Below are 24,436 nucleotides of genomic sequence, written 5' to 3'. Positions count from 1 at the left end.
CATTTCTCTTTTTTAATTGTTTTTTTTTTGGGGGGGGGTAATATCTTCAAAGCCACAAAGACACAACCCACAAGGAATCACGCCATGAGACTTTAAAACATCGAATTTACAAATCCGCTGAGACATTCAAATAAAATGAGAGAATCACAAAATGGCAACCAGGAAGTGTTCTCAAGGAGTGACTGCGGACAAATGGGGAGGAATTAAAATGTTTTTGAAAAATGGTTTCAATGACTTGTGCAGAAATAGCCCTTCAAGATTAACAAACTTATTCCCACCAGGGCTTTCAGGAGTCTGAGCTGACCTCATCTGATGCAAGATGAGTAACAAACTGAGGCCTGACCTGCAAACGCTTCTGCTGGTGTACATTTATATCCCACCTTTCTGTCCTTTCAGGGGCCATCAAGGCAGCTAACCGTTTAAAACACACATGATAAAATCACATGATAAAACCATTACATCTAAACTCCTCCCCAAACATATGTCATTAAAGCAAATTTTGAATGCTTTAAAAACCAAGTAAAATACATACAAAACATAAAAATATTGGTCATGAAGGAGGGATCATTGCGGGAAAGCCGAAAGAAACAAACCTATAAGTGCAACTGGATTTCGGTTATGTCAACAAAAAGAGAAACTTCTTCCCTAATTCCCTGCTTCCGCACCCTGCGTCCATCCTCCCTTCTCTTCTTCTTATCTCTGGCTGTCTTTTCCGCCACAGTTGGGTAGAAGAGTCAGCTCAACCTTCCTTTCAGGTTTGCGTCCTGCTATAACAACTGTGCACCTCTAGGCATGTTTAGAATAATGTGATCCCACTTTATCAGCAGTTCATCTGAGCGTGTGGAGAATGCTTGAAGGAGTGACTGAAGGAAGATGAAGAAGAAAACGGTGCTTTCACGTTCCTCTCTCAGTCTCAAGGCTTGAAGAGGCAGCCAGACTCTGCCAAATGAGAAGCCAGTGAGCATGTAGTAGAAAAGGGTTGTAAGCAGAGGGACAGTTGCTCCAGGTTGCTGGAGCAGTCTTCAGAGTCAACAGCTGCCACAGTCACTTGGGGGCTGTTACATGGATCTTATCTGTGGCTTAGAGCGGTGATGCTTCATTCACATATGCATGCCATTCCCTTAAGTGCACTTACTGAGTGATGACCGTGCATGTGTGAACGGGCCCCCTGTAGTTAAATAAGGAGGGGTCCAAAGTGTTTTCTGGAGTGGAATGAGCTGGTTGACCTCTTTTAGCAGGGTGCCATGTGGTCTTCTTCCAGGAACGGGGCTTGCTGGGAGATTGAAGAGGAGGTAACCCAACAGCAACCTTTCATCTCCCGCCTGCCCTTCTTTCTGCAGTTGGCCTTCACTTTGCAATTTGCAGGAGAGTTTCTGTGTCAACACACTGTAGTGTCAGTTTCCAAAGTGAAAGCCAACCCTGCCCCCTCCTTTCCTGTTGTTTGCAGAGTTGGTGCTTTGAAACTGTGTTCTCAATCTGGCAAGTTTGGTTCTAAAATAAAGAGGGAGGAAAGAAGGGCAGGGAAGCGTCTCTCCACTGTGAGGGGCACAAAGGTTCACACGTTGGAATGTGAAGCCCAAATAAACCTATGCCAAGGGCAGGGACGTACCACCCAGGGGGACTTATGGGGCCAAATGTCCCCAAGCTGCGGCCATTTAGTCATGTGGGGGGCTGAAAATCGCCACCCACACCCCTCCTCCTTCCTGGATCCATGCACTGACTTCAAGACCTGGAGCAAAGAAACATTGTTGGGTTGTGGTGGGGGAGGGCGGCCACCCATATCGGGGCGGGGGGGGGGGCACGGAAAACTACATTTTCCCAAGATACACCTCTGGCCATTCCATTTATGTCCAAGAACTAACAATATCCAAGTGCTATCAAGGGAGGTACAATAAAGATTCAGCATTTCCCAAAGTCAGGCCATGTTACGGCAGCAACTGCTCCCCGTTTCAGAAAAGAAGAATGCCTTCGCTCATCCTTTGAGCTATTCCGTGTAATTTTGAAGAACAATTTTCTTCAAAATTACACAGAATAGCTCGAGGGATGAGCTGAGGCATTCTTCTTCTTTTCTGAAGTGGAATAAACCACCCGAACGAACGAGCAAACTGAGGCACGATGCACAAGGGAAACCTCGCTAAGCTGCAATTTCTCTCCAATGCAAAGTAGCACAAGGTAGATTACAGGACATTTCCTTTGACTGCTCATCCTCAGTATGGAGAGCAGCAATAGGTTCACCCGCTCAACAATTGCCAGCTAGGGAAATGAACGTTCAAATGGACATGAACAGTGCTGGCTTGATGCTTCAATCAGATTTGGACGGAAGAGTAACAACTTTAACATGTTCTTCAATCTAATCAGGATTTAACCAAATCTCTGAATATGAACAGATTAGATCCAGGTGGCCCAGCTGCATGCTAATCTATTTTTGTACTCTTGGAGAAATTTATTTTCCATCCTTGTGAAACCGCCACTGCTGGAGCTCCCCAGAGTAAAGCAATGATTCAAAATGACAGCCAGGAAACTGGTTAGGCTCCTGATGATACGCAATTAGCCTTTTAATTGCTGTACAGAAGAGCTGTCCCTCACCCCCTTTGCATTCCTGTTGAGTGCAGTGGTTAGGATGCCGGATGAGGATGTGAGAGAGATCCAGGTTCGAATTTGATTTTGCCACGGAAGCCAGCTGGGTGACTTTGGGCCAATCACAAACTCTGGGGCTCAGCTACTTCCTAGGGTTTTGTGAGGATAAAATCGAGGAGGATTGTATACGCTGCTTTGAATTTCCATTGAAGAGAGAGGTGGGATATAAATGAAGTCAGCAGGAAATAAATTTCAGCTTTCAGAATGAAAGTTAGGGAGGGCATCCTTTATCACATTGTGAAAAGAGATTCTGTGTTTGTGTAAAGTGTTATCAAGTCGCTGCTGTCTTACAGATACTTCTTATGGGGTTTTCAAGGAAAGACACTTACTACTGCTTTCCTCTGCATAGTAACCCTGGTAATCCTTGGTGGTCTCCCATCCAAATACTAACTAGGGTCGACCCTCCTTAGCTTCCAAGATCTGATGAGATCGGGCTATATAGTCTGTCTCAGAAAAAGATGTTAGAAGGGCTGTATATTCCTCTGCCACAGAACTCGGCATGCTGGACCTTCTTTGTTGTAGAATGCTCCGCTTAGGATCTAGTGCCTACCCAGCCCTACTCTCCCCCCTCCATTTGAAAGTTAAAATATATTTTGCCATTCAGTTTGAACTATAAATGCTCCTGTATCAAAGAACCATGTTCAATAATGCACAAAATAATTGTTTTGACAAAGGCAGTGTGTTCAAATGAATAATTCTCATATTTGTTCAGGACTATATTCTAAGGTGGAAGCATACTATTTTCTCGGCCACTGCACCTCGACTGATTGTACTAACATCTTTTTCTGAGACAGAGTATAACCTGGGCCATCCAAGTCAGAGTGAAAAAGGACTGTAGCTCACAGGGAAAGCATGTGCTTTTCATGCAGAAGGACCCAGGTTTATTCCTCAGCATCTCCAGTTCAACGATTTTGGGTGTTAGGAAAGAGCTTTCTGCGTTGGAGATTCTGGGAAGCTGTGAGTAGACAATATTGAGTTAAGCAGACCAATAATTCAACTTAGTGTAAGACAGGCAGAGCCAGTACGGTGGAGAGCCAACCTGGGATCTGGGAAACCAAGGTTCAAATCTCTACTGATCCATGAAGCTGTACAGACAAGTCACCTTCCTCACTTAACCTACCTTATGGGAATGTTGTGAAAATAAAATGGGGCAGGGAGAACCCTGCATCCCAACATGTGCTTGGAAGGGGGTTGGTTAAAATGTGCTAGATCAGTTGTGGGGGCGGGGAGGGAGAGATGGTACAAGTCTGTAAGAGACTTCCCTTTGTGCTTCCAAGCCATGCATGCAGTCTCATGAGTCATTGAAAAAGATCTGTAAGCAGACCAGATCATGTAAAGGACTTTGCAGCTCCTACAGGGCCCCACTGGATCCCACAAGCCCCAGTAAAGTTTGCTCCTTTCCCTGTATAGTGATTGTTCCTGGGACCTGAAGAACTTTTTCACATTTAAAGAAATTATAACATACTGAACCTATGAAACTGCCTTCTACTGAGTCTGAGCCTTGATCTATCAAGGCCAGTGGGAGAAGATATCTCCATATCTGCTCCAACTACTTGGGGAGGGACTGTGGCCCTTACTTTGCAGGCAAAAGGTCACAGGTTCAATCTCTGGCATCTCCATTTAAAAGGACCAGGCAGTAGGTGATGTGAAAGAACTGTACTTCAGATCCTGGACAATTGCTGCTGCATGCTCAGATTCAGTATAAAGCAGCGTCAGGAGTGTGCTACTGCAGCTGGCTGAGTTGAGTGCCAGTGTGGTGCAGCAGTTAGATTAGGACTTAGTGGGCCCAGGTTTATAGAATCATAGAGCTGGAAGAGACCACAATGGCCAGCAAGTCCAACCCCCTGCCATGCAAGAACACACAATCACATCACTCCTGACAGATGGTCATCCAGCCTCTGTTTAAAGACCTCCAAAGAAGGAGACTCCACCAAACTTCAAGGCAGCGCATTCCACTGGTGAACAGCCCTTACCGTCAGGAAGTTCTTCCTAATGATTAGGTGGAATTTCCTTTTCTGCACCATTACTCCTGGCCCTGGAGCAGCAGAAAACAAGCTTGCTCCCTCTTCAACATGATATCCCTTCAAATATTTAAACATGGGCACCATGTCAGTCCTTTACCTTCTCTTCTCCAGACTAACCATGCCCAGTTCAAACACTCATCTCATACTGAAGTTCACTGGATGATCTTAGGCCAGCTGTTCTTAGCGTGCCTGACCTCACGGGGCTGTTGTAAGGATAAGCTGCTAGAAGGAGATCTGTGTATGTCATCATTAGCTCCTTGAAGGATAGGGGTAAAAACATGGCAGAAAGATGAGGTGTTTAAGAGGGAATTTCACAGTTCTGGTAGTGTTAAAGTAAGCTGAATATTTGCCATCTGGAAAAAATTAACTGAAATATCTCAGCACAACTGCTTCATATGATCTTCCAAGGTTTGGAACTCCAGCACATTCTTTACAACAGGGCGCCCTCTGCTGGCCAAAGTGTGGAAGAGCCTTCTGAAACCTCTCCTAACTCATCTTCAACCCCAGAACTAGTTTTTGGGAGTGAAGGTGTGATTAGAAAAACATGAATTCTGTAAATAAGATGTTATAAAATGTATTCAAGGAATGTTTGATTGATTGATGTTTAAAAGGGGATTACTAGCTAGATGTAGTGGTTAAGAGCAAGTGCACTGTAATCTGGAGGACCAGGTTTGAGTCCCTGCTCTGCCACTTGAGCTGTGGAGGCTTATCTGGTGAACCAGATTAGCTTGTGCACTCAAGCACATGCCAGCTGGATGACCTTGGGCTAGTCACAGTTCTTCAGAGCTCTCTCAGCTCCACCCACCTCACAGGGTGTTTGTTGTGGGAGGGGAGGGAAAGGAGATTGTAAGCCCCTTTGAGTCTCCTTACAGGAGAGAAAGGGGGGATATAAATCCAAACTCTTCTTCTTCTCTTCTTTTTAACATACCTCTAGTAACTATACTGTCTCGGAAAAAGATATTAGTCTGATGAATTGAGGTTCAGCAGTCGAGAAAATTGTATGCTTCCGCGTTAGAATATAGTCCTGAATGAATATGAGAATTATCATTCATTTGTACATGCTGCTTTTACCAAAACCATTATTTTGTGCATTTATTGAACATGGTATTTTGACACAAGAACATGAATGCCAAAATGTATTTTTAACTTTCAAACAAATGTGGGGAGCAGGACTACGTAAGCACTAGGACCCAGGCGGAACATTGTACAACAAAGGGAATCTGGTATGTTGAGTTGTGTGGCAGAGGAATAAACAAGCCTACTAACATCTTTCTCTGAGACAGACAATAGCCTAGTCTCATCAGATCTTGGAAACTAACCAGGGTCAACCCTAGTTAGCATTTGGATGGGAGACCATCATTACCAGGGTTGCTATGAAGAAAAGTAATAGTAAGAGTCTTGCCTTGAAAGCCCCACAAGATCTTCAGGGCATAACAACACCAATCCCTGGATAAGAATCACACCTTCTAAACCCATTGATTTCAATGTATTTAGAAGGGTACAGATCTGTTTAGGGCTGTACTAAGATTTTAGGAAGCATAATTTTCAATCCAGAATTTACTTCTGCTTCATTAGCCAAAGTTATAGTTTACAGTTAATGTGAATTTGAAAAACCCTTCCTAATGTCACCATTTTGAATTTTTTGTGAAACACTGTTGGGAAGAAATACATTTCAAAATAAACATAAGCCTGTAAAAATGCCAGGGAAGATCCATCCAGTAAGGATGGTTATCATTGAGCAAGCAACACAGATCTGAAAATCCACGTTTGTTTTTATTTGGACTGACACATTCATTGTATGTCACAACTTCCACTGATCAAATGAGGGTGTTTTTTTTAAAATGAAATTTAAAAAGCCGGCACCCGCCTACAGCAAAATGGGGCTTAGAGCAACATTTTGATGAGGCATTTAAAACCGTTTAGTCCCCTAATCCGTAACTTCCCCCTCCCCACCCAACCCCACCCTTCTCACAGCTTTGATTGTATTTGATAAAGCATGGTTTGCCAAAATGCTTCCCAGCAGTTGAGTTACTTTCACTGCCACACAAAAGAAGCTAACTTAAAATAACATAAAAAAAGGCCAGGGATTATTTGAACATAAAAAATGCTGATATGGCAATACTACTAGTTAAGTGGGATACATCACAGAAACAGAAGTTTTTGCAGGCAACACTGGTTGGAATAGCAAAACACATGATGGGTGAAAAAACATGAAAATGCTAAATTATATACAAGAGGAGCTAACGGTGGCACTGAAAAACAGTCTCATGTGACTCCAAGTTTAAACGCGCCATTATCTATTGCTTATTTATTACATAACTGTAATAACACTTATATAGAGACAGATGTGTAAAAATGAGACATTGTGGAAAACAGCTTTTTTTTTCATATGAAACGCAAAGTGTACGTTTGTCCAATGTGGAATGTACCAACAGTCAACTTTATTTACAGGGGTCCCTTTCAGAATCTTTTCTTTACAACGCCAGCTGGGTGGCCCAAACAAGTAAGCTGTATACGTTACTCATTTGGGATACACTTTTTGTGAATCGCTTGCATGTGTGTGAGTGTGCATGTGTGCGCCATGCCCCCCTCGAGTTCAGTTTCACACAAAAAGGCTTCCTTCACCCAGATGGGTACTGCAAGATTCCATAAAGTGTCCAAACGCTGCACAAGAGACAACGCCCCGATGATCCTTATGAAGGATGAGGTTTCAGTTGTTAAATTTCAATGGGTATCCGATGGCTTTTTCCAGGCACTCTACCAAAGATCCCGCAGAAAGGAAGTCCCTCTCCACTTCCACAAATTTGATGTAGATGGATTTGGGCGAAATCCCGGGATCCACAATGCAGTTCTGAGATAAAAAACCATTGATTCCCACCCATTCTTTGCTGAAGGTTTTGGTGTTTGCCTGAAAATGCAAGAATAGACACTGCTGCAGAGTTCTGACCTCAGCGATGCCGAGGAAACAATATGTGATTCGGGTGGACGACATATCCACTTTGAGAGGGGCTTGAGACAGAGGCATTTCTGCATCCCCCAGAGTCTCGTTCTCAATGTCTTGGCCGCTGCATTCGTGATCAGGAGACTGCGGTTTCCTGTGACATTCTTCGTAACCTATGGCATACAAGCCAGGACTCTTAGGAATTCCCCCTGGTAATAAATACTGGACGATATTCCCACCAGTCGGTTTGGAGTGAGCAATAGGTATCCAGTCAATCTCCATGTGCAGCTCCAGGCACCTGGCTTCACTAATTGTAATCTCTAGAAATTTGTAGTAAACATTCTTCCAGTTCATTTTCTGTACCCTGGTCATGATGATCCTGCCCTCTGGCTTCTCTGAGTTGAAGTATTCTCGGAGCCGCTTGCCAAGAGGGACCTGGGAACTGATCTCAGCGTAGTGATAGCGGATATCCTCCTTCCACCGTGTGTTATATCCAATGCCAAAAATGGCCAGTTTGTTCGAAAGATGGAGCCTAGAGAAGTCTGTCCAGCTCTGAAACAGCTCCCATTTTAATTGGACGGATTCCAAGATCTGTACAATATTCTGCATCACGTCACGCTTCCTTCAAAAAATGAAGACAAAAGCATGATGTAAGGTTTGTAAGACAATGTGAGACCAGAACACCAATTTTCATAAGAAGGGACTTCTGACATTCTACAGAAATGAGAAGGATCGGAAATTATTATAGCGAAAGGATTTTCTGAACTAACTGTATGGAATGAATGCTCACAGCTTGCTCCAGCGGCTATTAGGGTTAGATCTCCAACTTATGAGTACAAAGAGAACACATACATGATACTGCTGACTACTGAGTCTGATCTGTCAAGGTCGGCCTTGTCTACTGAGGCCGGCAGTGGCTTCCAAGGAGGGGATTCCACTGATCCTTCTAACTGGAGATGTCAGGGACTGAATCAGGGATCTTTTGCATCCCAACCAAATGATCTATTACTGACCCGCTGTACCTCCACAGGGTAACTGAAACAACATCTGTGACGGACAGATAACTGCCAATGTGCTATACCAGTCTGGGAACCTTGACTGGAGGGGTTCAAATGGAATTCTATTGTTGAAAGAGGCAGTTAGAGGTTGGCAGCTTGGATGGAGGAAGAAGAGAAGTGTGGGATGGGGGAGGATCCCAAGTTGGGGAACTGAACCCCACAGTTCTTCCATGAGAGAAACAGTTGTTACCAGACTGACCCATGGGAGGTTGGGGGAGCCCTATTTTCCAGCTCTACCTTTCCTGCCAACCCTTGGGGTACCTAGCAGTGTAGTGTCAAGATGATGGAACCCATCCTCTGCATTGGTTAGTGTACCTGCAAGGACAGAAAATCTCGTCTGGACTTCCCTCTGCCCATATCTGCCTTGCAAAATAACCTGCCTCTCCCTTCCTGAAGGGATTAAAAGCAAAGAAAATACTTATGCTGAAGAAGCCCGATTCCACCTCCAGCCCTGGACTAACTGCCTTGCTAAAGCAAAGGACATTTTAATATGTTGGCTCCAAGGTGTTCCTGCCAGTACAATGATAATCTCAAGTTTCTTCCTCTAACTAACTTATCTCTAATGAGCACCTTATTTGTATTGCCATTTGTTTTACAGCTGCGATTGAATCTGCTACCTTCCCACTTTCAGGCACTGCTAGGTTTAGCCACTTAAGCCAAGTGCTCAAACCATTAGATTCACTACTCAGTACTTAAGATTAATGTTCCCCAAGGAAGACAAGGACCCTCCCTTTGTCTGGGAAGATTAAGCTCACTTGGCATTACTAGCAGACCCGATTTTCCTTATACATTAGCACCTCACCCAACACTCCGTGCCCAGTACTTCTGAGTTAGCCTTCGGTTCAGCTGCGGTGTGTGCCATCTGATTTCTCCACTGCCTTCTTGAAGCTCAGTGCAGGCACTGGGACTCTGCTTTTCTGGACTCCTCCTTCAGGAACAGGTAATATCATCCATTTAATCCCCAAATTCCTTCGCTTTTCCAAACCAATCAACTCCTTATATCTATATCCTAGGACTGTGTGGCATTCTGCTGCTTTGGTTATCACGTGCTTGTATTTTTATTATTTTCCTTTGAATAAAACGTTTTAAACTTTTACACATTCTTGTGCAGATTTCTTGCAAAAGCAACTTTTAGTAAAAATGGGCAACCAAGATCCTGAGCTTGCCCACCTCTCATTAAGCGAGGTCTGACCTTCGCTGTCTCCCCAATCTAAAAGGGCAGACCCCAGCATTCTGGATAAAAAAGGGGGTCATCCCCATCAAGTATAAAAGATGGAAAACTGGAACCTGAGTGTGTTCCTGCTTCCACAAACTTCAGAAATTTTGCTTGGGTTGCTAACCTGCACACCAGTCTCCTGAGACTGAAAATGGAAATGAGATGGGAGATTAACCCTAAATTAAAATGATAAAACAGTGCCAAAATCGGATTTTGCAACTTGCATCTTATAGACAGCAGGCATACTCTAAAGCTCTGTTGTATTAGAGCATAGATGTCAAACTCGTGGGCTTCCAGATGTTATGGACTACAGTTCCCATCATCATGATGGGAACTGTAGTCCATAATATCTGGAGGGCCGCAAGTTCAACACCTATGTATTAGAGTAAGTTTTGCTATGACTGAGGACAGTTTGAAGGGTTCTTGAGAGCTTCAAATATCTTCCTTCTGTACGCTACATGTCAAAATCTCAATTCCTAGGCAAGGCATCGTGAGCTACTTACTGCGAATCCTCAGAAGATTCCTGCTTTATCTTCAACGATTTCTTGGTTGTTGGCATTTCATCTAAAAGGTTAAGGCATAAATAAGAGCTGTAAACAAACCCAGCCCTTGTTACTTTAAAATGCAACTGTAACCTATTTAAAGAGGAATTCCTAAATCCAACCTGAACAATTCACCCCCTCCAAATTTTTTTGCACAATAAAAATTAATTTCCTTAGTATTTTTAAAATGCACAGTTCATTCAATTGCAGGCACATTCCTCTTGGCAACTTTGCCAAAAGTCAAGGTATTTAAAGGACAGTTACTTCTGAATGACTTTTCTGTTCATGGATGTTATTCTGTCTTCAATATATTGGAAGAACACTCTCAGGTATTCATATGAGACTCAGATTTCCCATGTATTAAACCTCCTTATTCTACAGAATACTGAATAAAAAATCCATCTGCCTGGAGGCAGCTGCTATTATAGACACTGTGACAATAATGTAAGAAGCCCCAATCAGTTTCATGGATTATATAGGAGAATTCTCAGTGGTGAATCCAATCATCTGAAACCCTTAAGTATTGTAATTTCAGTTTTCCACTCTAGGGCCATTTACACTAGTTAATTCTTCACTGAATCTCAACTGGTACAGTAACAAGGAAATAACTTTAACATCTCAAAAATGTTTATGCTGGCCCTTAGAAATGCCTGCATGAAGCTTTGAAAACCTTTCAGTTGATTCCCAGCAGCTTACAGAAGATCAAGCAACAGGGAAAACATAGCTCAGCGGTTAAACAGATGTAAGCGTACAGAGTGCCAAATCAGCAAACTGAAGGAATTATTCTCAGTGCTGGCATGTTGTGTTATTTATAAGATACCTAAATGTCATTCTCAAGGTACACAATATCCCTCTTCAGAAGTGACAGGGAAAGCACCTTCAAACCATACATAGTGTATACTTGCTTTTCACACATGTTTTCATGCTACACACAACACATTTACACCTGAACGTGCATTTCAAACCTCACATTTATCTAGGTACTTGTGACTAGCTTCATTTGTAAAATGAATGCAACACTGTCTCTTTCTTTCACACAGGTGTGCGCACTTACATGCCAGCTGTTCATGCATTCACTATAACACGTGAACAGGACTAGTGGCAGCATGCGAAGAACAGCATGATCGCTGCACATCTGTACTCAGGTTTGTTTGCTACAAGCAGCTGTAGCATTACGTTACTAGATGGACAAGCAAATAAGAACAGCAGCATCTGGACGAGGCTCAATGCTTCTTACCCAAGTCGGGATCTCCTGATTGGTAGCAATGGAGATCCTGGCTGTGGTTCCCCCATTCGTCTTGCGAGTACTCCTCCATTGTGCTACCATCCGACTCCAGTTCTTGATACAGACCACTACTGTTGATAAGTACAGGCTGGCAGGGTTGAGAGTCCCATCCTCCTTGCCCAAACACCTGTTCCAACTGTTCAAAAGTGTAACTGCTTTTCCTTTTGCCAACTCCATGCTCTTTCACTCGGCTGTAACACCTGCGCAGGGTCTAAGACACAAAAGGCGTGCGTTAAATTTATATCAGTGCAGTATTCGTCAAATGTCTTATACTGTATGAATACATTGTCTTTTCTCCTCTGTTCTCTTTAATCTACCTTGAGTCTCAGGAAGAAATATAAGGTATTAAGAAGCTATCAATAAAATACTCTGTTACCAAAACTGCTAATTAGGATATGCATTCATTTCTAACTTCACCCAAGCAATGCTTCATCATACATATTTGGACCACTTTAGCTCCAAAACAGGATACTACCATGTAGTTTTAATAAAGCCAAGTTGAACTTTCACAGACATTTTCAGTTTATGACGTGATCGTACCTTCACTTGCATATTTACCACAAAAAGACAAGCACTGATGAGAGCATTGGTTTAAAACCATTACTTAATTTGCTGTTCTTTAAAATAAAGGACCTTCGTAACCCCCAAACTAGCTGTAATAGATGAAGAACTAAATCCCAGTCAGATACCAACGAGCCCATAAAGATGTACACCTTTAACAAAAGGAGGGGTGAAAATAGCTACTGTTTTGCCCAAAGTATGGAGAAGTTTAGGGAAAGGAGGGGGACAGAGACAGAAACAGAAAGTCACCAAAAGCAGACAGTTGGACCATCCCTTACTTCCGTAAGAAAACATTAAGAAGTTCTCAAAAACCATTTGCCTAAACTCTTGAGCTAGTAAAATATATTACTTACATATTTTGCATCCTTACTAACTCACTCTGTCTCTTGGGAAGCTGCTGAAATTTAAAAAAGGTGAAATCAATAATGCTCTGAATTCCCATACTCAAATATTAACACACAGTACCGAGATGGTCAGGCCTAATAAGCAAACATTAAATCTACATGTCCAGACTCCAGCTTAGAGTCTGCAGCGTTGTATGCATCAATCCTAAACTGGGGTTTCGGCCACTTTCATGCTTGTGCTGATACCTCTTGTGGTTGCTAGGACCATATGTTTATGCAGGACAAGCACAAAACTGTATAAATCTTTTAGCTGGGGTATGATAAGACCTATGCTATCCTCCCACCACCCCTTCATTAGATTTTGGAAAAAGAAGAACTGAAGGTAGCTCTTGACCATCTTCTCCACTTGCCCCTGGGATGTTGCTGCGGCTGCTCATATGCTGTCCACACCCTGCACAATAAGAATAAACTCATGATGCCCTTCATACTATCTGGAATCCCAAGAGTGGGAAGAAAGGTATTAAATTGTAGTTACTTTCATGATGCTGATTTGGAGAAGCAAAGAAAGCAAAAAAGGGAAGAACAAAAATCATTTGCCGGCTAGAAGCGAACTGTTTTGTCAGATCTGTAAGTGTTAGAAGGCAGATATAAGCTGCTGCTGCCTAAATTCACTGTTGTTAAAATGACAGACCTGGGAATGGCTGAACTACTAACCAAAATGGAAGACAGAACTTTGGAAAACAGCACAGAGAAAGGGAGTGTCTCCCACCCCCTCCCCCTCCCCCGTTTCTTGAAAATTCAGCCAAGCAGACTACAAGATTCAAGTTTCCTCACCTTCCAATGCTTTCATTTTATCCAACAAAAATATTTTTGATGATGTGGGGTTTTCAGTAAACTCCTAATGTAACAAACACCATGTTCTCTCACATTGAACTCAAGCCTTTTTAATCAAGTTAATGAGTGAAGATATGGACAAAACGTGTTTCATGAACACATTCAAAATGTTTCTGTTCCAAAATGAATTTTATGCCTTTTCGCTCTCTCTGATACGTTCCAGCACAGGATACAATCAACTTACTGCAAAGACGTAGGCCCCTTCCATACATGCAGAATAATGCATTTTCAATCCACTTTCAATGCATTGCGGAACAGCAAAATCCACTTGCAAACAATTGTGAAAGTGGATTGAAAGTGCATTATTCTGGAAGTGCGGAAGGGGCCTTAGACTACACTGGGAAGTCAGCAGAATTCAAATATTTCCGCTGAGCTGTGCGAGTTGAACCTAATAATGTCACAGACATTTATGAAAGTACATTAGAGAGAATAAATGATTTTATTAACAGCCGAGCTAAAACAAACAATGTCTGTCATAATTAGCCGGCAAATCTTAATATATGCTGATGACAGTCTCCTGGGAGTTTCAACGTTTGCAAACACCCCTCCAAATGCTTGGGAGTCAATTTAGTATTTGAAGGTGTCTCTTCTCGCTTCCTGCTACAGTGATACAGTAGAAATGTGACTAAACAAAATCCTAGTGGGCATTCACAAGTTTTTTAATCCAAATACAGAGATCTCAGAAACCCTGCTGCCCATCCCTCCCCCCAAAAAACCCTTGCTTCATGAGGTTCATGGACTACTTGCAACGCTGGTAAGAGGCCTGATTCTAAGGAGAGGGAAGAGGGCAAAATCACCCTCCAAACTCTTGTATCAGCAGAACTGATGCTTGCAGAAGAGGAAGGAGGGGGTGATTATCTAGCCCACATGTATGCCTGTAGGATTGCTACAGAGGCAGGCGATGGCAAATCACTTCTGGATGCATCTTGCTTTGAAAACCCTACGGGGTCACCATAAGTCAGTTGTGACTTGGTGGCACTTCCCATCACCAGTCCATGTGGGTCTCCAGTCTTGGGACTCAACTTTCCTCAACTTTGCTAAGAGGAAGGGTAACGAGGGAAACGCCCCTGCATAAGCAAACCACAGGATTCAACCTCCTATAACCACTGATAGAGGGAGGACCTTATATCAGGAAGTTATGGACTATATCCCCCATCAGCCCCTTCCACCATGGCCAATTGGACATGCTGGCAGGGGCTGATGGGAATTGTAGTCCATAACATCTGGAGTGCCAAAGGTTCGCCACCACTGCCCTATAACTTACTATTGACAAAATACACCTCCCTGCAGGTGAGAACACCCTTTTCATCAGCTGTTGTAGCATGAAGAAGTTTAAAAACAAACCAACGTTATTAGCATCTGGGATGGGTTCTTACTCCAGCACAATACAACACAACAAACCCAGTGAGGATCACAGGAGGAACAATCAACCATCTGCTTGATTCCCTGAAATTTTACACACACTTCAGCAGTCTTCTCCATGCTCCACTAGTGTCAGACCTCTCTCCCACGGTTTGAAAATTACTGCCTTCAAGTGATTGAGAAATAGACCTTAAGGAAGCACACAGGTTGCTCATGGCAGCTATTCCCCATCCACTGACTCTACCCCAAATACTGGCAGAAAAACAAAATGGACAGCAGTGAGAATACAGAGTGGAAGAAAAGGCTGATATCGCTGATAGCGTTTTGTCCAGACTCCCAGGTCAGTAAAAGACATACAAGGGAGTGGATAGGAAAAAAAACCTCTTTGTACCACTGCATTTAATTTAATGAAGTACAAGCATATTTGCAAAAATGCACTTTACTGAAATTCTCGCCTCCACAAATACCTCTGAAAAAGGAGGCTCGAACTGAGAGGGCAAAAAGGGTAGTAACTTGGAAGTATCCAAATTACCTTTCAGGCTTTTCTAAAAAGCAAAAATTCAACTACATTATTGTTGCATTTGGAAAAAAAGACCTTGACTCCTTAAAGCTATTCAGTGAAGAGGTGGCTTGTTGGTCTTGGTAGGTCAATGCCACAGTAGATTGTGGGAGGAGCAAATGGTGTCCTTTTCAGGGAAAACAACCAACTTAGAAATTGGGTGGCTACTGGAAATCATGCTGATTAAATTCTGATAGGGAACAGAGCCCAGTAACCTGAGTGATAAGAAATGTAACAAGAGCTGATCTTAGGGAGACGGCAAGAAATAGCACGCCTAGGGAGGCAGGGAGCTCCTCTTCACTGGCTGTCTTCAAGCAGGCATTGGGCAAACTCTTGGCAGGGATGCTTTAGGGCTTAGGCTGATCCTACACTGAGCAGAGGGTTGAGCTACATGGCCTCTAGAGCCCTTTCCGATTTTGATTCTAAGTGCTAGGGGTTTCCCCCTCCATCCTTTCTTAGAATTATCTGCAGAGACTAGTCTCACATGCTTAGGTTCCCTGGCACTGGGAACAAAAGACATAATCCCTCTGGTGCTGAGCTCCTGGCTGTGTTGGCACAGCCTCATCTAGTTCATATTTTTGAAAGAGTTGATTGCTGACCAGTGGCTACCATTGCATTTGAACCTTTTAAATGATCAACGGCTAATGTTCCTTTCAGTGTTTGCCAGAAGTAAGATTAGCACTTGTCCCCCCCCCCCCACCGCCCACACTTCACTGTTCTGTCCCTCTTTCCGCCTAGGCATCTCTAGTACCGTAGCTGCAAGTATACTCAACCTCCTGACCAGAACATATTTTGTTTTTTTCTATTTCTGTGATTTCAGTCCAAATCACAGAGAGTTTACTATGAAGTAAGCCCCCTTGCAATAAAAGCAACCCTTTGGATGGTTCAAAGGAATCTGTAATTTCCTGTGTATTTTCTATGCAGATCCTACATCTCACGTAAGAGAGAGTAATTTTGTTACTAATCCTTCAAAAACTTCCCTAAATAAATGGGCACAAAATACGAAACTGGAACCGTCACGAGCAACCACGTTTGATACCTGCTGAAGAACTCATGTGATCGTCTGTTTACTCAAGAATAATTTAAGCCGTTCCAGAGCAGAGATTCGGCATATGCTTCTTTCAGAGGGTAGCTGAGGTGGTCCGCTAGGCACAAGTTCAAGATGCTACTGGATTTGTATCTAGTTTTCTATGCTCAGAAGCATGGCAAACCAAAATGAAATCAAATATCCCAAGGCAGACAGCTGTATGCAAACAAGCTTGGGATACCTAATTTGTGTAGCTAAGTTAACTACTGGTTCCTTTGAAAATTAATCATTTTAATTCTCCCAGGAGAAAGAAAAGGAAGTTCAAGAAGACAAATGATGAACATTAATTATCGCCACTAAATTCACATATCAGATGAGATCAACATGTTAGCGCTCCGTAGTGTCAAGCAGCATATTTTCCTATTCTGAAAACAGGCATAGCAAAGGCTAAGGATGCTGCCCTAGACCTAGATTAATGCTGAATGTGTGTCAGATAGTGGCTGTCCAATATAAGTGGAAACAATTCTGTTAAGATAATGTTTTATTCAAAGGAACAAGATGTTTGCAGGCTCCGAATACATACATTTTAAGGAAGGACAGACCTGACTGTTGCTTTGACTTTGTGCATCCTAGATCAGTAACTTTCCGCTCCTTAATCACTCAAGGTGATGCTTGATTAAGACATCATTTTTGAAAACACAATTGCTTTGAAGACGGCAAATGATAAAAATGCCTGTAACTCTGAATAGCAAAATGAAAGTCAGAAGCTGAATCATCTTTACTTTTTTACCTTGAAATATTTCTATGTTGCCTCTTCCTCCTCGAGGCAGCTTACAAAACCACAGCTAAAAAGCCACTAAAAAACAAAAACAGAGCCATATTTTTCCCTTGAAGGTGTGCATATTTCTTGGCACCACCCTTCTGAGAGGCAACGCCAGGACTGTCCACTACATAAGTGAACATTTTCCCGAAACAACTTATTACTTCCTACATTCAAAAATGCAACAGTTATTTTACGAGCATAGGACTTCTGACGCTTATGTCATATCTGCACATCGGTAGGAATAATTTGACAGTTCTAACATTTCTGCAAATTATGCAGTTTCAAGGAAGTTTGTCTCCTTGATCTTAAAGTTGGTCAAATACCTTTTCCAGCTTCTTCAGGCATGATGGCTGAATTCTCATGCAAGTGTTTAAGGGCCACATAACACATCCTAAAGGAGACTGTCAATATATAGTATAATCCTGCGCCCATTTACTCAGGAGCTCACTCAGAGGTCAGCCTATACAAGACTCATGCTCTTTCAATGCAACTGTCTAAAGGAAATCACAGAATCCACAGCAAAAACCAAAACAAAAAATAGTGCAATACCTTTTATGAAAATGAGCTGAAATAGTATAGTATAGTATAGTATAGTATAGTATAGTATAGTATAGTATAGTATAGTATAGTATAGTATAGTATAGTATAGGTAGTATAGTATAGTATAGTATAGTATAGTATAGTATAGTATAGTATAGTATAGTATAGTATAGTATAGTATAGTATAGTATAGTATGCAATCTTTTAAAGTCTCTCTAACATTTGGGGGGGGGGGGAGGATGGGAGTGGAAAAAGAGGAAAGCACCAGGTCATAATATCAAGGCCTCTGGCATCTTTTCCAAGATCTGTTGCAGATCAAATTAGATTAGGTGGTGCAGCTTACACGTATGCTGTTCTGTGAAAAAACAGAAGGGGAAATGGTGCTTTTCGCTGAAGAATATAAAAGCCAGCAGCTAATCAAATTCTTGCCAGCACCAGTGGAATGAACAGGCCCCTTAAAAGGCTGTAGGGGAAATGTGGTAGTCCTTACATTAACAAAACCGGAAGGAAAGTAAAAGAGCTAGTCAAACCACATGAATGGAGGGCAGCAAACCCTCATATGCAACATCTCGTCCCAGATTATCTTCCAACGATGGAAGAATCCCTCTGATAGCTAAATGAGGGTTTTTAATTAGAATCTCCTGATTTTTTGTTGTTGTTAAAAGTGCATGTATTGGGTTCTTTTAGCACATGTACAAGTCATGTGAAAGAAGTTTTAAAGTATGTCCATGACCGAGAAGCAAAAGATGCATTTTCCTCTTTAAAGCTGTATGTGGAAGCAATAAATTACTGTTGAGAGTTAACCAGTTGAGGGTCAACAGCCCTTCAGATACAGAACCTGAAATCTGTTGAAATTAAGAGTTATACTCTCCTGACTAATTTCCATGGACCTGAAGGATGTTAGTCTGCTTAGGATAGCACAGCATGTCAATAACGTTTATCAATCTCCGCCTATGTCAGTTACGAGATACAGAGATACTAGAGATATGAGATACAGAGATACTAGAGATACAGTAAGCAAAGATTGTATAGTATTGCTTTCAGCCACTGGCATTGTTAGACCTCAGACTCATGCAGAAACACATAATATAAACCCAATAAAATCTGGACTTGAGAGATGTTAAGAGTAAGGAGCTATGTTATGCACTCTCACATGATTTCTTTATGAAATCAATCTGGAAGCACCTCAAACAATGTCCACAAAATCCACACGGTTTGAAAGGTACCACCAAAAAGCCAATTAGCAACTGAGCCTTTCAGAAGTTGTCACACATTCTCCTATGCATCATGAGAGAATGGCTTACTCCCCATCTATAATATGCCTACACCTGAGCTTGGAACTCAAACTAGGTTTTCCAAGTCCTGTGTTCTACCCGGTGGTAAATGCCTTGCCCTTCTCAGTATCTGGCAGCAAACCGGATATTACAAGTATTAATGGAATTATAAAACTAACGTGATGAAGAAAGTCCAGTTGTAAGAATAGTTAAGTTGAAACTTAAATCCAAAACTTTCAGCTAAAGATATATTGGGCACTAACATGTAGTGATGATAACAGAGCTGAGACGGAACACAACAATCTTTAAAAAGCTCTCAGTTTGTCCTCCAAGTTATACCTCACCATCACCCCAAGCTTGGGAGACAAAAAGCTCACATCATCAGATGCTCTGTTTACATCTACCGTATAAACTCATGTATAAGCCGACCAGTGTATAAGCCGAGGCACCTAATTTTACTGCCCAAACCTGGGAAAACGTATTGACTCGGTGGGAAGCCGGGAGGCAGAGGGAGCTCCTTATTTGGGCAGTGACATCAGGGGGAGTCACTGCCCAAATAAGGAGCTCCCTCTGGGGGGTTTGAGAAAGCCCAGCCAGCCAGGGTGCCTCAGGATTCCCCCTTCACCATCAACAAGCAGCTTCCCAGCAGCAGGGAGGTTGTCCCGGCCCGCCCCCAGCCTCCTTGTGATGTATAGAAAATGATGACTCCGTATAAGCCGAGGGGGCTTTTCTCAGCCTTTAAACAGGGCTGAAAAACTCAGCTTATACGTGAGTATATACGGTATCTTTATACCAAGTTTGAGGATAGGATCTGCGATGATAGGATCTGCGATGTCCATCTGCAATGATGCTGTCAATACAGTTGGCACATAGAGTTGCAACTAAAATGACATCTACCCACAATTCCTCAGACTGCTTTCATTCCCTACAGTTGTATCTCACGGTAACTTGCTGTATTGACTCTGAAAAAAACCTTCTGTCCAAAAGGACTCTCTCTTTGAAACACTGGGAATATATACCTCCAATGGATTTGTGTTTCTGTAATGTAAGTCTGTCTGAAACAGTGAAACTGATATAAAGCACTTGTCTGTTAAACAAGACGATACACAACTTGGAATAACTGCAACAACTGAAATTAGGCTTCAAGTAAACTCTGAAGACAATGGTTCTCAAACCTTCTGAAATAGTAACCATTTCTAAGCCAACTGTAACTCCTGAACCCCACATACAAAGAAACTCCGCGCATTTGAAAATACGTTAACTCCATGCTACGTTAACTGCAAGAATCTCACATCCATTAACACTGAACAAGTTTAAAAATGTAATTACATTTAGCACCACTGAGATAACAAAGTGTATTTCCCAGCTGTTTCCCATTTTATGCAAAGACAAATTCAAATGTGCCACTGAGCCTCTTAATACCTCCTCTTCCAGCGTATCTGTTCCCTCTGGTCCCACAGCTCATGCACAAGAGAACTGTAATCCAAGAGAACTTTTGATCCCACCCAGAGTTTGAAAACCACCCTTTTGAAGGGAATGCTGACCAGGACTAGAGATGTGACGACCCCATGGAAACACATTGAGGGAGGGGGGGAGATGGGCCCGAGGGCTTCTTTAGGGAGTACTTTAAACACATCATGACCCGGATGGCTCAGGCGCTAGCCTGATATCATCAGATCTTGGAAGTTAAACAGGGTCAGATAGGGTAAGCATTTGGATGGGAGACCACCAGGGAATTCCAAATTATGCAGAGGAAGGCAATGGCAAACCACCTCTATTCGTCCCTTGCCTTGAAAACTCTATGGAGTCATCATAAGACAGATGCACCTTGACGGCACTTGAGGCGGAAGCTTACACAGAAAAGACTGCTGTGAAATACTGTGTCTTTTAGAATGAGTTAAATACCTTTGAATACAAAATGGGCATGCTGTAGACATTTGCAACTCTTAAATACATTTCTGCACCTAAGGATACCTGATCTTCATGAGGGCTGTATGCAGGGCTTTGATTGCTTCTGTGGCCTTTTTGACCTGACCCTTGTCTTGTGGTTGTCTTTTCACCTCTCCCTTAAGCCAGTGTGACACAAATACCCACAGATTGAGAATCAAGGAGCTTATTGCCCTGCCTTGATGGAGAGAGAAAAAAGATGAGCAGGAGATAGGGCAAAAACTCAAAGAAAGTTTCATTGAGAACTCTCTCTAACCAGTAGCTACAGAAGGAAGAAGGCAACATCCACCTGGAACTACATTTAGCTGCACAGATATTACTGACCCGTTTTTCCTGACCAAATAATATATTTCATGTTATTTAACACAGACTTTGTTTTCTGTTTAATTCTTATTTTTTTATTTTTTTCAGACAGCAAACATTAAGGCACATGGGCTATGGTATAATACGGTACATTAACTTGTGGTTTTATCTTAAGCATTGGGTATATTTGCAATTTTGCTAATAAAAAAGGCAATTATATCTCCAAAATTCCATAAATATTTCAAGTATTGCAATTTTATATCCTAACTAAGGTATAAATATGCATTCTCTGTTAAAGCATTAAATTTTGTTTAGATTTGATAGGATAGTCAGTATGAAAGCCATCCTTAGTCCCAAAAGGGGAAAGACAGCCTAAAAATATTAATATTAATGTTTCAATTTTCTCCAAATTTTCTGTTTTATCCAGGGAAAAAAATGTGGAAATTGTACATCTCTATCCAGAATACATGAGAGGCACAATGGCATGGTACAGCCCAATCTTGTCAGATCTTGGAAGTTAAGTAGGGTCAATACTTGGATGGGAGACCACCAAGGAAGACGCTGCAGAGGATGGCAATGGCAAACCACCTCTGCTTCTCACTTGCCTTGAAAGTTCCTTGCTGGTGTCACCAGAAATTGACTGCACCTTGACAGCACTTTACACGCATGCACATCTGGATTAGCAAACAGTACTGCATGCAGAGAGGATGATCGAAGGATGAAAAGGAACATAAGGAACTCTGGGCATATGAGTGTACTTATAAACTGTGATATACATATTACCTCATCAGTCACAGTTCTCTCAATACTCTCTCAGCCCACACATAGGCAGGCAACGGCAAACCACATCAAACGTCTCTTGCCTTGAAATCCCTACTGGGTAACCATAAGTCTGGTGAGACTTGGCGGCACTTTCCACTACCACTACGTATTACCTCCATAAGTTCCCATTTGGTGATGAAAACTTTCAACAGAAAAAGGGACAGATTCTCTCCCCGCTTCCCACCCCAAGTGCCTAATCTTACTCAGAAACAATGGTTCCCAAATGGGAAAACAAAGAAAACTGTTTCCACTGTGATTATTAATACTGCTTTAGCAGTTGTTCTATCCCCTGGGGGAAGATCAGCATGGAGACCACTACAACTTTAACCAACAGATTTACAATGAAACCGATAGCCACCCTTACTTTAATGAGGGCATTAATTCATATTGTTAGTAAGAACTATTTAGCATTTGTGTTCCACACAACGTAGAATCAAAGATACAATCTGTGCCTTTCCAGAACTATTCAATGTCCCTGTTATTTGGCAGAAAACCCAATCAGATGACTGTCACAAGATTCTTCATTATCTGGAAGTTTAGGATATTGACAGATGTTTCCAAAAGCTCTGAGGTCTTGTCTCAGACCACATGAAGATGCCACTCATCTCCCTGCCCCATCTAAAATTCTTGGTCATATCCCATTACCCCTTGGTTTTGCTCTTTGTTTAGAAAAGCTAACACACACACCCCAAAATCCACAAACATGAAGCTCACCGTTGGGAAATATTTAAGTCAATTACTTGGGCTACATATACCATCCTATGCAAAACAAAATTGATGCTTGTTATTTTAATATCACAGCTATCTATAGAATGTCTTGATCTCCCCCCACCCCCTTTCTGGGGCTACAAAAAAGCAAACACAGCCTTCAGTTTGAAACCTTGGCTCACCAAACTGTGTTCTCTCCCTACTGCTCTCCTACATACCTATACTGCACGGATGACCAAATTCAATTTGTAAGCGTAAACTCTTTCGCAAAAGCAACAGACCAGCTCACAAAGAGAACCAAAGTAAACCTAACCATTTCTGCCTCCGTTTAAGTTGCGAAGTCTCTCTGAACCAGCGCTGTTAAACTGATGGCCCAGGTTGGGTTTTTTCCAAAGAAATTATCCCCACATGAACCGAAAACAGGATTGACGCAAGTGGCAAGTTGATCCAAGTCGGCTGCTCTGGACCACATCAGACTTACAAAGAGGCACTAAGGAACATAAGGTGGTGGGTTTGCCAGCAAGCGCAAAATCTCAATTCGATGCCTGAGACGAGATTCTTCGTTATCTGAAAGCTGAGGATACTGACAGGTGTTTCCAAAAGCTCTGAGGTCTCGTCTCAGACCACATGAACCTGCCACTCATCTCCCCACCCCATCAAAAATCCTTTGTCACATCCCACGACCCCGGGCTTTGCACTGGCGGACACGGAAAGACATCTCGGCGAGAAACGGGCGCTGTTTTTAACCCAGGAGGCGCCAAGGCTCGGGTAGGCGGCGGCAGCAGCATCCCCGGGAAGCCCGCGCTGGCCAGCCTCGCGCCTCTCGCGCCTGTGGAGCATCCTCGGCGGGGCGGCGTACCTTGATGCGCTCGCGGCACTGGGACGGGGTCCGCTCGTAGCCCAGCTCGGCCAGGGCGCGGGAAACGCGCTCGTACATGGCGGGCCCCGGGGCCTTGCTGCCGAAGACGGTGCCGGCGCCCTCCAGTTGCTGGTAGCGCGCCTCCACCAGCCGCTCGTTGCCCCACACGGCGATCAACGCGTTGGTCTCGGCCGGCGTCCACGACATGCCTCGGCAGGCGGCCGCCGAGGCGGTGCCGCCGGGAGAGAAGGAGACGGACGGCGAGGCCCCGCCGCGACCCCCGCCCCCGTGGCCAGCCCCGGCCCCCGTCGAGGTAGCCGCGGCGACTGAACCAGGGCCGGCGGGGCCCAGCGGGGAGGCGCCGCTGGGCGTGGAAGGGTCAGAGAGGCTGGGGTTGCCGTCGCTCAGCGCCCCTGGCGAGCCGGGAGACAGTACCTCCATCTTGGGGATCTTCAGCGGCGACTCCGCGGCCGGGAGCTGTGAGGAGCCACAGGGCGCCGCCATATTGGAGCTGCCGAGACGAGCGGGCGGACGTGACGGACAGGGCCCCGGCGGGCGGGGCTTCCGCCAGGAGTGACGCGGGAGAATAGAAAAGGTGAGCGAAGTGGCCGGGGGCGCGTGCGGCGGCGAACATTCCGAGCGGGCGGATCAGGGCAGCGCTATGACGTCACCAGTTGGCGGTTGGTCGGGGGAGCGACCCTGGCTGAGAT

At 43.4% G+C, this 24,436-nt stretch overlaps 1 protein-coding gene across 3 annotated transcripts; it reads right to left on the bottom strand.

Moving 5' to 3' along the window:
* Positions 1-6,627: 6,627 nt before the first annotated feature.
* Positions 6,628-24,311, bottom strand: MSANTD2 (Myb/SANT DNA binding domain containing 2). Of its 3 annotated transcripts, XM_048513422.1 has the most exons (5): positions 23,727-24,311; positions 11,656-11,914; positions 10,380-10,440; positions 9,463-9,588; positions 6,628-8,224 (listed from the first exon to the last, which is right to left on the bottom strand). In XM_048513422.1, exons 1-5 carry the CDS (start codon positions 24,228-24,230, stop codon positions 7,372-7,374), a joined length of 1,803 nt encoding a protein of 600 aa, XP_048369379.1. In that variant the 5' UTR covers positions 24,231-24,311; the 3' UTR covers positions 6,628-7,371. The 3 variants fall into 3 exon arrangements, with proteins under 3 accessions (XP_048369379.1, XP_048369380.1, XP_048369382.1); XM_048513423.1 differs by lacking the exon at positions 9,463-9,588 and having other exon boundaries at positions 23,727-24,310; XM_048513425.1 differs by lacking the exons at positions 6,628-8,224; positions 9,463-9,588; positions 10,380-10,440 and adding an exon at positions 12,618-12,661 and having other exon boundaries at positions 11,738-11,914.
* Positions 24,312-24,436: the final 125 nt, after the last annotated feature.

The sequence above is a fragment of the Sphaerodactylus townsendi genome, linkage group LG12 (genome assembly GCF_021028975.2).
Source record: "Sphaerodactylus townsendi isolate TG3544 linkage group LG12, MPM_Stown_v2.3, whole genome shotgun sequence".
Taxonomy (NCBI): Eukaryota; Metazoa; Chordata; class Lepidosauria; order Squamata; family Sphaerodactylidae; genus Sphaerodactylus; species Sphaerodactylus townsendi.
This window is presented reverse-complemented; position numbering and strand designations above follow the sequence as displayed.

What these genes read in the sequence shown, in the direction of transcription:
- MSANTD2 (XM_048513422.1), bottom strand. Translation starts at nt 24,230, where the DNA reads ATGGCGGCGCCCTGTGGCTCCTCACAGCTCCCGGCCGCGGAGTCGCCG. An exon ending in AGTGCCGCGAGCGCATCAAG is followed by an intron (nt 11,915 to 23,726) that starts GTACGCCGCCCC and finishes TTTGTGTCTTAG; the next exon opens with ACCCTGCGCAGGTGTTACAG. An exon ending in ATCAGGAGATCCCGACTTGG is followed by an intron (nt 10,441 to 11,655) that starts GTAAGAAGCATT and finishes TTAACCTTTTAG; the next exon opens with ATGAAATGCCAACAACCAAG.